Here is a 14232-nt window from a genome sequence, read left to right on the forward strand (position 1 = left end):
CAGGTGCAGGGCAGGACAGTCATGAATGTGTCCTTGGATTTCCCCCAAGTTTCTTTCTTAAGACGCTGACTGTGGAATCCCCCTGAAATCAGGGAACATGCCTCTTCTGAAATCTCCACAGCCCTCTCCGAAAAAAATCTTCCTGTCTGAGTCTTTGTGAAAGCAGAAGGCCTGAGTTCCAAAGCCATCACAACAGCCCCTCCTCCACGCTGTTCACTCTGCGCTGTGTCTGCCTAGAAGGCTGCCTGTCATTCCTGAGTGTGAGCCCCTGCCGTCGTCCCTCGGGTCCTCTCCCACCAGCACTCCGGAGCAGTGTATGGCTCACACCTGGTCCCCCAGGCATTACAGAAAACTTCCCTAACAGGTCTTGGTCTCTGCTGTCTGCTTCTCAGCTCCAGCAGGCATCGGGGCACTGGAGTGAACGGCCTAGCCTGGCTTGGAGCTGCAGCCCTTCGCTGGAGGGAAGAGAGTTTCTGGGCTTGACCCTCCCATTTAGCTTACCTCTGGCAGTGGTGAGGGTCTGACAATCCCCAGTGGTCCCCAGCCCCCACTGCTGCATCCTCCTCCCCTGGCCCCACCCCCTAACCTCCCCTCCACTAATCTCCACCTCCTCAGCTTCCCTTCAGGCCCTCCCTAGCCTCCCCTCCCCAGTCTTTCCCTGTCAAGCTCCGATCAGGCTCAGGCAAGCTCCGGGACTGTGGCTGATCAAAGGTTAGAGTGGCTGTCTCTGGAATGAAAGGGGTGGAACTTTTCTGAAAGCGAAAGTATGGGGTCCGAGTAGAGAGTGGGTCAGGGCGGTCCTGTGGCTGGGAAGTCCCAGCTGTTGGTCCACTAGTTGGGCTGTGCTGGCAGCCGCCTCTCTCCTGGACCCTGGTCTCAGAATCCTGCTTGACTGGCTTCCTTAGGACCTCTGCTGCCTGGGTGCAGTTGTTTGTGCGCTTATCAGGTAAGACCCAGCCAGGTGGGGCAGGAGGATGTGAGGGTGTTTGGGGCAGTGGGTGGGGACCCAAGAGGCTGAGGTTACTCTGGCTTTTTTAGTTGGCTTTGTGGTCAACAGTCTGGGCTCCAAGCCCATGCCGACTGAACTAGAATACCAGCTCAGCCGCAGAAGATGTGCGTACATCCGAACACATGAACAGCCACACACACTTGCAGAGAGCAGAGACATCCATGAGGCATACAGACACAGACACAGAAGACGCACACACATATTACAAGACAACCACACACACGGGGAGGCACTGGAGCTAGCTAGCATGAAGATCTGAAAGATGTACCACAGGTTCACAATCATGGCAGGACCACACCATTCCTTGGGTACCTGACATTTATTGGCCCCTTCATGGGTCTGAGTCAGGCTCATTCCCTGCTCCCTGGAGGCTCCTGGCCAAGTGGCAGAAAGATCTCAGATCATGTAACTACTATCTAGACCCAGAAAAGGGTCTGCTGTTTGCTAGGGCTCAGCTGGTCAGGGAGGGCTTCTCAGAGGAAGAGCCCCAAGGAAGCTCTTGGCTTGCTCTTGGAAGATGAGGGGCAACTCCCAGAAAGGCTAGGAGGGGGGGGATGAGTCCTGGGCCACAGAGGGGCAACAGAGAAAAGCAAGACAAAGCCAAGGAAGAGCCATGTGTGCCTCCTTAAGAAGTCTGTCCTTCAGTGGGGGATGGCTACCAGGGATGTTTGTATTTTGGCAACTGTGAAGGGAGCCTGTGTCTTTTTAAAAATAGGCCTGGCTGGCACATAGAACAGCTACTGATCGTGTTTGCAATATCAACACATGAAATTTACTAAACTCTTGTTATTCCCATAATAACCGCGCTTGGGGTTTTTCGGCGGGCAGCTATAACCAATTAAAACGGCGATCTAAACTGCTTCTCTCTGACATTTGCAGCTCTTACTGATTTCCCTAGCTTGTTGATTTAACTAGACCTCGAAGGCGAGCACTGAGGCAGATTGGAACCATATTTTCTTGCCCTGTTCCATGTTTTCAGGAAAGGACTCAGATTGCAGGGAAAGTTTCAAGGCACGAACGCCATAGCCTGCTGGCTGTGGTTGCCCCTGGGGCTTTGAAGGACAGAGGACAGCCAGGTCCTAGGGTAGGTGGGGAGGAAGGATGTGGTGTGTCCCAGAGAGAAACAGAGTGGGAGTTGGTGCAAGAGGGACGGTCTAGAAAAGTGTAGAAACAAGGCCAGAAGTAAGGGAGATCTAGACCTAACCTCATGGCCACAGCCGGAGGAGCCACGCTGACTTCCCTGTACCTATCCTTGCAGACGGTACTGGCCGGGAAAGAGGTGAGCTCAGGGCCCAGACTGTCATGGATCTGCAGGATCTCGGGCCTAACGCCAAGTCAGTCAGGGGGTGACAGCAGTGGAAATGGGAGCTGGAGGACCAGGACAGGCCTTGTGGCCACAGAGGGAAGGCATGGGGATAGGGTCCACAGATCATCCCGGTGGGCACCAGAATGATGCCTGACCCCATCCTTGGGTGGGGCACCCACCCACACTGGAGAGTCCACACTTCTGAACTGTCCTCTCTGGTGAAAGAGAGAGGAGGCAGACTCTCAAGCCTGGAGGAAAGTGACACAGTGGAGACAGCCCTGAGGAGCCACTGAGCAGATGACACAGAGCTGAGGATTCCTTGGACGAAGGGAAGTCACTGAGTCCTAAAAAACAGGTCCAATGTGGAGACTAAAGAGAGAGGGGACCAGGAGGGGGACACAACTCGAGGGGAGACCAAAACCGGCACACTCAGCAGGATGGAGGGGGTCCCATGAGCTAACATGTGTAACATGCATGCCCAGGAATGAAGCAAAGAATTGTCCATCTAGAAAGAGAAGAATTTGAATGCCAAGCTATAGGGCTTGGGGTGGCTTGAGGGTACTGGGGGAGTCACAGAAGGGGAGGTCAAGAGTGGTTTGGGTGGCTGCCGAGAGCTGCAGAGCCAAAAGTGGTGTGGCTGCAGCCAGAGGGGCTGTTTGGTGGCCGGGATGGCCCCTTAGGACAGGCTTGGTCTGATATGAAGGTGACTGAGTATCGTGAGCCCAGAGACTCCTGTGTAGCCTGCCATGAAATTCCATGTGTCCAGATGCCCCTCCTTATCCAGAATCTGCCTCCAGGCTCCCCTGCAAGGACTGCCAAGTCTGACTCTCTTGTGGTCCTCACAGGGAAAGAACTTTTTGGGGGTAACATCTGATCCTCCAGTCAGGAGCACACACCGACCACCCGTTGTTCATAGCTTCTGAAGAGACATGGAGGGCCAGGCTGAGCAGTGCGTTCCTCAAATGGAGCAGATAACACGCCTCGGGGGGAATCGTGGGGACCACATCTGCGTCAGCACTGGGCTGGACACGTAGTCAGTGCTTAGCAAATCAAGATGGACTCTTACCAAGCAAGGCAGGACCCGTCTTATCCTTTCCCAACATCCCTGCTGTCAGGGAGGCCAGAGAATGCAGCAGGGGAGGCATGGGAGGTCACCTTAGATGAAGGAGCCAGCCAGAGACTGCCATATAATGTCAGCTCTGTGTGGGGCAGGGTCCCTGAACCTGGGTGGCAGGCAGGATGGTGACCTGTGGTCAGGGTGGGGCTGATAAGGCCCTAACCAATCAACTGAGTTTCCCTCCCTCTCCTGGGCTTCCGTGAAGTTGCTGGTGGCCTCTGGAGCTCCAGAAATCCAGGCCTCAGCTGACTCTAACAGATACCTTGCTGGAGGGCTAGACCCTAGGGGACGGCCTCTGTCCAGCATGCCTTAAGTCCAGGGAAGGGCAGTTGCTTTCTGACTCACCCAGGGGTCTGGCCTACTTGGATTTGTCCTGGTATGGTAGGAAGCCCTAAAGAGGGCTGGGAGCTATGCCTCTGTTGGGTCAAGCCTTTCTTCTTCCTCCTCCTCTTCTTCCTCCTCCTTCTCTTCTTTCTTTGTAAAAAAGATTTATTTATGTATTTGCTTCTTTATGGTGTGTGTGTGTGCGTGTGCGTGTGTTGCTTGGATGTATGTCTGTGTACCGTGTGTGTGCCCAGTGCCCTCGAAGGTCAGAAGAACATATTGGTTGTCCTGGAACTGGAGTTACAGATGGCTGTGAGCCACTGTGTGGGTGCTGGAAATTGAGCATGGGTCCTCTGCAAGAGCAAGTAGTGCTCCTAACCACTGGACCATCTTTTCAGCTCCATCCAATCCTTTTGGCACAGTTTCTCGAAGGGCATAGAGAGAGCTTGCTGGCCCAATACCATCCCCCACCCGTGTCTGGCTTGCACAATGTGGTGGGCAGGAGCTTCCAGTGGCCGGGAAGGCTGGCTCTTCTCTTCCACCCTTAGCTAAACATACAGTCAGAAAGGCAAACAACCAGGCTTTGCTAGTGAAAGGGAATGTGGTGGTAGTGCCTGTCAGGGGCCTGAGCAGGGGGTGTCTCCCATGAGACCCCACCACCACACACCCCATGTGGTGAAGGTTGGGGTTTGGCAAGAGGGGGTGATGCAGTAGGTAGGAAATACATTGGGATTCCTCAGCTCCAGGTTAAATATAGACCTGAAGGCCCTCCCACCACCTTCCCTTTAGGCTGTGTGGTGAAGATAAGTGGCTGGGTGCCTGAGGCTAGGGCTCTAGGTCACCACTGTACCCTCCTCCAGATCCAAGGCTCCGGCCCAGGAAGGGAGAGCTTCTTAAAGAGCTTCCAGTTTGAGCAGACGAGATCCTGCCTTCTGTGCTGAAGGGGTGAGTCCACGTCTCTGGAGGGGGTAAAGGGGGGCTGTGGGAAGGAGGGATGGGGAGAGGTTTAGGCATTAGAATCTAAAATCCTAGAAATATGGGGTGTGGGTGCTGGGCTCTGCCCTTGTGGGTTGTGGGTTGGGCTGGTTCCCAGAATAAGCAAGCTCAATACTCCTTCGAGTTCAACTGGGAATTCCTCAGGCTCTGTGAAGGTGGACACCTGGGAGAGAGCCTTCTGGGAATGGCACCAGGAAGGCATTCTGCCAGCAAAAGTTGTCTGCACCCTAACACCCATTGCACTGGGCATGCAGAAGGCTCTGGCCAACCCAGGAGCTAGCAGACATTTCTTTTCCCATAGAAGTGACAAAGCCTTCCTGCACCATGTTCCGGGGTCCCCGGAGTCCTGGAGTTTAGCCAGGGTTGGGTATCTGCTTCCTGGGCTGGGCTTGGCGCCCTCCAGGCCTCCTGAGCTGCTTTCTCCCCCCCAGCTCTCCTGCTGCCAAGATGCCTTTGCCACAGACAGGGGCCCCTGGGCCAGAGCTCAAAAGCCCCAGGGAGCCTAGGAAGTCACAGACCCTCCCTGTGAACACCTGGAAGTCCAACAGTATGAAAGAGCAGAGCGTGCACCACGGGGGCAGCGTGAGACCCAGCCTGGGCATGCTGAAGCAGACCCTCTTCCGGACCAGCCTGAGAGCTTCGACCCACAAGCCCAAGGAGGACCAAGGCCTTTTCAGGCGCAGCTCCCGTTTCCTGCTCAGGTCCTTGAGGCGGGCCATAGATGAAGGCCTAACTGCTGGGCATCCCCAAGGCCCTGCAGTACCAGAGAAGCCCTCCAGAGTCACAGATGGCGTCAGCAGGCAGGGAGCCACTGGGATGGAGGCTGAGGATCTGGAACCCCAGGCAGGTAAGGTCTCACACAACACCGTGAGAGAGAACAGCCGGTAGAGGGGGCAGGAGCTGAGCTGGGTATCCCGACAGACTCTCCTTGAAGCCTAATTCACCCAAACTCTGCCTTCTGCACAAATTCTTTTAGTATCTCGCAAGGGAAGCCCTTTCCTCTCAACACAGCCACTGGGCAAATGAGAAACATCAGGCTCAGCTAAGTGACTTTCTTGGTGTTTTACAGCAACCAGTAAGAGGTGGGATTTGAACCCACATCTGCATGACTGTAGAGCTATGAACCATGCACGTGCCTTTCACAGCCTGGCCCCTTGACCAAACCCATCCTAGGCATTAGGCTCTGACCACAGAGTCACAGAGGTTCATAGAAGCCATGGTTACTTGGAGGAGCAGCTAAGGGTCGGTTCAGGGAAGGAAAAATGGAACTTGGACTCTGAAGAAGGGATCCAGGCAAAGTAGAGAACCCCTTGAACACAGGGTGGGAAGAGAACAGCACGATAGAGACTAGCTTTGGACTTAAGGGCAGGACACACCCTGCCCGAGCTCTGACCCTATTAGACCTGTAATTACAACCACATATGATGTCACCAGTACCAGCTCAGCAGAGATGGAAGAGAGGATTGGGGGGAGGGGTGCAAGGTAGAACGTACTGGTTACAATACAGCCAGCTGTGCAGTCAGGAACTAACCCAAATTGCTGTTTTTAGCCATTTATTTGGGACCCTGTCACTGTTCCTTCTAATGTGACTATTAGCAGGGACTTCTGGCAGGTAGAGCAATTCAGTTGAGTACAGGACAGCTGGGCAGTGGCCAGGCGGCCCAGCCCAAAGCTCGCAGAGCAACCTAAATGTCTGGATTAGTACCTCTCATTGCGACCTTTCTCACTTGCGGTTGCAGAAAGTAAATCCGTGGCAGACCTCATCACTGAGCGGCAGCTAGTGAAGGCCTTTGAACAGTTGCGGTACCTGGAGACGCAGCTGGTAGCCGACAAAACCTCACGCACCTTTACACAGGACCCTACCGCCTATGCGCGGCGCGCTATGGACCTTTGTCTACATTACGACGGAATGGCTGCGGAGATCGGAGCCATTGTGCGCGAGGCGCTGAGTTCCGAAGGCGTGGATCGAGATGCTCTGGGGGAACTGGCCCAAGTGGTACACTTGGAAGAGGAGGCCCATCAGACCTCCCAGGCCGAGGGTGATTTTTTGAGTACACCCCGCCACTGGCGTCAGCACTGGGAGGACGCGGTGCGGCTCAGTGCCCAGGAGCGCGTACAGCAGGCAGGTGCCAAAGTCATCCCCGGGGCTGCGGAGGGCTCATCCGACCTAGCCCAGCTTCTGGCTGAGCTCGGTGGTGTAGTTCGCCACGACCTGCAGAAGGTGCGCTTAGAGATGCAGCCCGCTTACGAAGCCACCGACTTCCCAGTGTGGGAGACCTACTTGCATGCCTTTCACAGCGCCGTGGCCCAACGCCTGCAGGAGCTGGCACGAGACGCCCGCGGCTGTGAGCAGCTCTATGTGCTGTTAGACTGGGCCGCTAATGTCTATGGCAGGTGAGGCCTGAGCTAGGGTATTTTAGGCAGGAGCGAGTACCATTAACCAGCAGGAAATCATGGAAAACGGATACAAGAACATAGGACACCTTCCTTCCCCATCACTGGCAAAGGCGATGGGACACGAGGAAGACTGGGGACATGGTCATCCCTTGTCCCAGGCTATGTGCTCCCATCCCAGGTTTTCCTAAGGAACCCATGTGCAGGTTCCCAAAGCTAGAAAGTCTCTCTTGTACGCGTCTCACCAGTGCCAGGAGCCCCATAGAGCAATGCCAGCCCATAAGATGGCTGCAAGTGGGAAAGGGTGGCTTTCCAGTCACACCACCACCCAGCTTTCGTCCCCTCTGGGTGGGCATTCACATGCAGAGTGCAGCCTGCAGGGGGCTTCCAACCTCGGTGCCTGCTGTGTAACAAGGGTGTTTTAGGTCCCCAGACGAATGGGCCCCAGCTTTGCCCCAAGCAGGAATAAGTAAGGGGAGAAGGCTGCCGGAGTTCTGGCCTCTTTAAATTGCCATGTGATCTCAAGCCACTATCAGCCCCTGTCTGGGACACCCTGATTTGGGTTAGATGGTAATGGGGCCGGAGGATGTCATTTACAGCTCAGTCTTCGAATGTAGGCTGTCCATGAGGGCAGAGGTCACATTGAGGCAGTCTGGCAGAGGCCCATCTGAACAGGCCCATTCTGAGCAGGACCAGCTGTTTGCTTGAGGGTCAAGAAGTCTGCCCCTTCCAGAGGTTTCTGGGAAGGGAAGTGATGGCATAGAACTCTGGAGGGTAGGGGAGTAGAATGTGTCAACAGAAGAAGTTCAGGACTCTAACAATGACTTTAAGCCAGGTGAGGGAGAGGAGGTAGTTGGTGGAGCATCAGAGGCTCGCCTGGGTCCTAACAACTCCCTCATCCCATCTTGCTTTCTCAGTCCTGACTTCCTGGGTGCCCCGGACTTGGCGCTGCCCACCGAACCGCTGCCCCCACTTCTAGAGCCTGCTCTGTGGGCTCGACTGGAAAGTGATTACACTAGCTTCCTAGAGGTGAGGCTGGGGAGGCTCCAGGCTCCAGAGGTTGGGTCCTACAGGAGGCTTGATGTGGAGGATTGGGGTTGTGCTGGCAGTACCTGTAAGCCGCGGACGATGACTGGAGTCCGGTGGCGCTAGTCCTTGAAGGCGCAAAATGGAGTTTGGAAGGCAGGGGGCGCCCTTACCTTCCTCCTGGAAAGCTTCTCATCACAGGCCACTCCTAACCCGACAGACCAAGATCACAAGCTGTTTTGACAGCATCTTGCAGCTGGAACAGAATCGCTGGGAAGCCAATGAGGACCGGGAAGTGCTGCAGGGCCTCTACCACGCGCCCCTGTCCATCGACGTGCACATGGTGCGCCCGGGAGGGGCCTGAAGGAAGGGCTGTGTTCAGGACTCAGGCTCATGTCGGAGATCCCTCAGAGGAATCTCAGTTTTACTGAGAGGAACCTGTGGGGTGATCTAGACTCCTGGGGCACATGGCCAGGCTAAGTCACAGCTCTTGGTTCTGCCGGTAGCTGTGTGGAGGGGTTTGGGGAGGTGACTCTCACACTGGGGCCACTGAAAACCTGCAGCGAGGGGTGGGCTGGGTTAGGGACTCAACTGCTCTCTGCATGTGGCATCCCTGGCAGCTGGTAGCTGAGCACGTGAAGGCAGCTGGCGCTATCTCCGCGGAGCTGGAGGCCACCACCCTGCAGATCTGTGCGCGTGCACTCTGCCTCTTTGTGCCCAGGTACTGGTGGCATTCTCTGTCCAGGACGGGTGCCCGAGAATGGGTGGACTGGGTGTGAGGCCCTCATCACGGTGACGACCTAACGGGGGCGCAGACCTGAAGTCAGAGGAATGATTTTTTTCCGATCCCCAGGTTTGAAAAGGCTTTTCTGGCTTCGAAGGCGGTGAGCGAATGGTACCTGGGTGCTTACATTAACGCCTGCGTGGAGCTGAGGTAGGTCGTCCCAGCTCCAGGACCTTGCCAAACACTGCCAGCAGGAGGCGCGCGAGCTCAGGAAAAGAGATCAGAAGCAGAGGTGGCTAAGGACAGGAGTGGGGGAAGAGGCTTAGTGTGGATTCCTGTGGGTTCCCCAAGGCCTTCCGGGATTGTCTCCTCTTCGCCTTGGCCTTAAGTTACTCAACAGGGCTAGGATTCTGGAACAAATGGGGGGCTTCAAGGCTGACCAGAGACTGAGGAAATGGGGGTCTCTCGTCCCTGAGTTCCCTGTTTATTTCCTCCATCCCATTCTTTTCTTTTTCCTAAGTTTACTTTCTCCTCCGAACCCCTCCCCCTCCCCGAGTCCCACCCTGGACCATCCTGGGCGCCTCTTCCTTCAGAAGACAAGGTCCTCTCTATTTGGCAGAGACTGCTACCATACCAAATGCCCTCTTCCCCACAGATAAGCTAGTCTGGGGAATACAGTATCTGGACCACCTTGTGGGTTTGGATCCAGCGTTGACCATTGTTGGCTGTGTGAACAATTCACTTCATCTCGGCGCCTCTTAACTCTTCTAACAAAGCCGGAGCCATGGGGGACTGAATTCATATGGACTCTTAAAAAAAAAAAGATTTATTTATTTCTTTTATGTATATAAGTGCACACTGTAGCTGTACAGATGGTTGTGAGCCTTCATCTGGTTGTTGGGAATTGAATTTAGGACCTCTGCTCGCTCAGGTCAACCCTGCTTGCTCTGGTCTAGTCAACCCTGCTCCCTCTGACCCAAAGATTTATTTATTATTAAAATAAGTACACTGTAGCTGTCTTCAGATGCACCAGAAGAGGGCATCAGATCTCATTACAGATGGTTGTGAGCTACCATGTGGTTGCTAGGAATTAAACTCAGGATCTTTAGAAGAGCAATCTTACCCACTGAGCCATCTCATCAGCCCCCTCATATGAGCACTCTTTATGAGCACTGTGATACACTATGTGCCTGCTTAATCCACCCAGTGTGACTTCCCAAGCCTAGGGTACCCTGGTACAGGTGGGCAAGTGGATGCTGGTGCAACCAGCAACCCATGCAGCTAGGAGTTGGACCAGGCCTGCCTGTCCAATGGAACATTGTCATCCTCAAAGGCAGGGATGAAGCTCAGTGGAGAGTTTCTGCCCGGCATGGCTATGCTACAATGTCCCATCACCAGGAGGCATGAAGGTCTGACTCAAAGCTGCCAGACGGGACCAAAGCTGCCACCCTGCCACCCTGCTGCCAGAGTTAATGATTGGGTCTCAGGGCTTTGATGTTGTCCTTTTATTCAGTTCTGTCCCTGGGTGCTACTTTGCACAACTCCAGGGACAATACAAGCCAAACCAGGGATTCTCAACCTGTGGGTCCCGACCCCTTCCACAGAGGCATCAGATATCCTGCATATCAGGTGTCTGCATCGCGCTTCATTACAGTTATGAAGAAGCAACTAAAATAATGTTATGGTTGGGGGGTCACCACAACACGAAGAACGGTATTAAAGGGTCGCAGCGTGTTGTGAAGAAAAAGAACTGCTGGAAAATGAGCAGAGGCAGACCAGTTCTGTGCCCAGCCTTCAGGGGTGTGCCCTGAGGGAGGGGGTCTTGCTCCTCTGCCTGTTTTCCTGTGCCCCAGCTTACTCCTTGTCTTGGCCCCTCCCCAGAACCAGTCTTCTGGCCAGGTTCCCAGGAACCATAAAGGAACTGGAGAGACCCCTGGTGACTGCCACCAATAGCTTCCAGAAACATTTGCTCCAGATTGTACAGCAAGACATGCAGGTGAACTGGACACTTTCCTTTGCCCTCCAAGAGTTCTCCCTGAGCAAGGGTGGTTGGGAAGCACCCACCAACCCACTGCTGCTCCTTCCGCTCAGGGATCAACACCCAAGCTCTGGGATGGTGGGCCAAGAAATAAGGCCTTAAAGCCCCTTGACCAGACACTCAAGGTGTACCCAGCACACACCGTAAGCAGGGCCTGACAAGACTCGCAGACTCTACCATGCCCATTGGAGGAGGCATTATGAGAAAGACCTAGTGATAAAATCTGTGCCTAGAAAAGAGGGCTGCACAAGGGGGCCCAGAAGTGAAGGGGGTTGGGAATGGTGAACAGAGCTCACTTCCCATGCCCTTCTGTCCCCAGCCTCTATTCAAGGTGCTATATACCAAGAGCTGGCTCACACAGGACACACTTCGTCCCCTCATGGACAAGGTGGTGGACTTTGCACATCACCTTGAGCATGTGACCCCACCACTGGCACAGGTACCAGGAAGTGGGTGGCTGGCATGGGTGTGCAGGGCTGTCCATGGCTTTGATCCTGACCCTGCCATCTCCCTTTCCCAGGAGACGCTGCAGGAGGTGCACCGTTTTGTGGTCCGAGAATACCTGGGGCAGGTGCTGAGGCCCCACGAGAGGTTCAGTGGCCAGGATCGATTGAAGGGCTCCAGTAAGATGAACCTGGATGCCCAGGCCATCAGCAACACCTTCCAGGGCTTGGTAGGAGCTGTGTCTGAATGTCAAGCTGGCTCAGTCTCTGGCCAGCAAACCCAGCCAGGAACCCCCCTATTCTGTTGTTTTCATTCTGTAAAGAGCCCTCACAGCGGGTGCAGGAGAAGAGAGCTTCCACTAGGCGGTTCTTCAGACTCCACAGGGAAAATGGCAATGGGGCTGGACTCTAAAGGGGTGGGCCCAGGTGGGAGTTTCACTTTACATTGTATTTGTGGGTGAAGGCAAAAAAGGAATGAGGGTTATGATGGGCAAGGTCTGTGGGAGATCTTTCCGAAGCACTTTCAGCCCAAGCCCCTTATCTGGGTTGCTGGCCTCCTACTGGTGACAGGTTCCAATCAGCACTCTCCTGGTCAGGGCTCGGATTTCCGTCTGTGCAGACAGGAAGAAAACTCTCCAGAATCATTGCAGATGTCCACTCTGTGGAATCTTATTCCCTGACTCCGTGGAATCTTCTTATGGGCAAGCCACCCGCTGCGGACACACGGGAGGGGTGTTTCTGGGCACGACAGGAGAGGTTGTAGGCAGGGACTCCTTGGGGGAGATGGACCACGCACATATCTCCTTGTTTCCTTAGGGCTCTGAAGCCAAGTGGCTGGACCAAGCCATCCTGTCCGTGGCTGAGATCCTGGGCGAGACATACAAAGACGACATCCGGCGGCACCTGGAAACACTTATACGGAGCTACCCGGACATCAGGTTAGCAGACCCCCCTTCCCGCCTAGAGTCAGGGGTCACTGGAACCTGGCACTCGCGCCTTTAGCAAAGTGAGTGCAGGCGTGGAACGGAGGGAAGAGCAAACTTGTCAGGGTAGAGAGAACTGTGGCTTAGCCGGGAAGCGAACTGCGACGGACCCGTGTGCGCATGCCCGCGAGGAAGGTGCACAGGGAGCGTAGGCAAGCGGACCATCCCCTCCCTCGTGTTCTCCACCATCTGTGGACGGCGTGGCCCCACTCTCGGGCTCAAACCCTCTCTGGAAGCCCTCTAAGGCCTCGGCAGCCGTGAGGAGGCTCGTATCCCCGGGCCGTGTGGGGCAGTGAGTCATCAGAGCCCTTGGAAATCCCGGTTCGGCTCTCTCCAGTGCTCTCGGAGATTCCGGGATGGAAAGATCACTGAAAGCCCCTGGTCCAGCCCCTTCTCTGGCTCCCTGCTGCTCGCAGCTTGTTTGTTCTGGTAGATTTTGGATACGTACTACTACGACGACCCCATTAGCTTCTTCTAAGTCTCCAGTTTCCCTACCGCTCCTCGGGGGTTCCCCAACTGGTGTTTGGCCCTTCCTCCCTGGCTCCAAGAATGGTCCTAGATGGCTGCGGGGAAGCAGTGGGGACGCAGAGACACGGGGTGCCCCTTTGTACCTGCTCCCACCCCCCACGTCCACCCCTCCACTTCACCTGCCAACTCCCCCACCCCCCACCCCCCACCCCACTCTGTCTCGCACACTGTGAGGACATTCCCCAACCTGCCACCTGGCCTGGCCTAGCCTCTACCTGCCTAGCATTCTGCCAGGTTTTGGAGCCTTCCCTAGATCAGAGTTCTTGCGTTTGCCTCTGCCCAGAGCTTCTTTCCCCTGTGCGCATGCCCCCTCCCCTGTCTCATACCTGTGTGTTCTAGGTCCAGTTACTGTGCACCTCCAGGCCCACACTCCTGCCTCCTTTTAGAGCCCCATCCCCTCCCGGCCTGGGATAGTCCTAGCCTTTCAGCCTCCCTGATCCAGCTCCAGAAATGCTGGGTGAATCATACTTCCTCCCAAGCCTGGGTTCCTGCCCTCCCGGGGGCGGGGGCGGGGCGAGAGCTGGAGGGTGCCAGGGGGCACCGTTCTGCAGTGGGGACCCCCATGTCTCTACAGGCGAGACCACATTCTGGCCATTCTGGCACTACGCAGACTCGGCCGCCGCCGGAACCAGAATCTCTTGCAACACACCCAAGACTTGCTGAGGGCAGCCCAAGAGACCAGGCTCCCCTCACACCACGTGCTCTTTGAGGAGATTGAAGTGCCCACCTCTGTGGACGTGCTAATCACCTGCATCTAGGACTGAAGGGCGAGCAGGAGCCTTGTTGGCCGAGGATCTGCCACCCTCCCCAAGTCTGACCCCAGGTGGGAGCCCAGTGAGTCACTCTGGCCCTACCCCCAGCCCTGAAGCCCCGGGCCATGGAATTTTTGGTCTCAGCTGCCTGGCTGCTCAGTCAGAGGAGCCAGGAGATGAGGCATTCCGGGCATTTGTGGGGGAGTCTTTTGGGGCTGCGGAGTCTCCTTGCAGGACTTCAGGCCAGTGAAGGCTTCCCTTTCTAACTGCTCAGCACATCCACACTGTAGTGTGAAGCTAAGGATTCTAAAAATAAATGTGAATTAATATAGTGTCCAAGGTTGGGCAAGCTAAGCTGGTTAAGAGAGGTGATGCTGGATTGAATGAATGGGATGACTGAACCAGTCCTGAGCTGGAAAAGCCCCTACCTGCAGCAGCAGATCAAAACAAGAGCCTTGGCTCCCCCTTCAGAGGTTGTGCTCCCAACACTCACAGGGCAGTAAACAACCATGTTTAACTTCAGTTCCAGAGGACCAAATGCCCTCTCTGGCCTCTGTGAGTGCGCTTGTGCTGAACACAGACATGCAGGCAG

General features: G+C 55.3%; 1 protein-coding gene across 4 annotated transcripts; it reads left to right on the forward strand.

Annotated features, from left to right (window-relative positions):
* Positions 1 to 218: 218 nt before the first annotated feature.
* Positions 219 to 13972, forward strand: Exoc3l4 (exocyst complex component 3 like 4). 4 transcript variants are annotated; one of them, XM_021202303.2, is made up of 14 exons: positions 219 to 946; positions 1989 to 2093; positions 4617 to 4701; positions 5184 to 5599; positions 6492 to 7146; positions 8064 to 8175; positions 8393 to 8515; positions 8793 to 8893; positions 9026 to 9106; positions 10778 to 10892; positions 11254 to 11373; positions 11455 to 11607; positions 12194 to 12315; positions 13463 to 13972. In XM_021202303.2, the coding sequence occupies exons 4-14, from the start codon at positions 5200 to 5202 to the stop codon at positions 13644 to 13646; spliced, it is 2166 nt and encodes a 721-aa protein (XP_021057962.1). In that variant the 5' UTR covers positions 219 to 946; positions 1989 to 2093; positions 4617 to 4701; positions 5184 to 5199; the 3' UTR covers positions 13647 to 13972. The 4 variants fall into 4 exon arrangements, with proteins under 4 accessions (XP_021057962.1, XP_021057963.1, XP_029397135.1 ...); XM_029541275.1 differs by lacking the exon at positions 1989 to 2093 and having other exon boundaries at positions 667 to 711; positions 906 to 946; XM_021202304.1 differs by lacking the exon at positions 1989 to 2093 and having other exon boundaries at positions 636 to 711.
* Positions 13973 to 14232: the final 260 nt, after the last annotated feature.

Source organism: Mus pahari, chromosome 7 (genome assembly GCF_900095145.1).
Source record: "Mus pahari chromosome 7, PAHARI_EIJ_v1.1, whole genome shotgun sequence".
Classification (NCBI taxonomy): Eukaryota; Metazoa; Chordata; class Mammalia; order Rodentia; family Muridae; genus Mus; species Mus pahari.

Excerpts from the sequence above, each read along its gene's own strand:
- Exoc3l4 (XM_021202303.2), top strand. The coding sequence starts at position 5,200 with ATGCCTTTGCCACAGACAGGGGCCCCTGGGCCAGAGCTCAAAAGCCCC. Across the intron at positions 8,894-9,025 it reads CTCTGCCTCTTTGTGCCCAG|GTTTGAAAAGGCTTTTCTGG; the intron begins GTACTGGTGGCA and ends TCCGATCCCCAG. Across the intron at positions 12,316-13,462 it reads CGGAGCTACCCGGACATCAG|GCGAGACCACATTCTGGCCA; the intron begins GTTAGCAGACCC and ends ATGTCTCTACAG.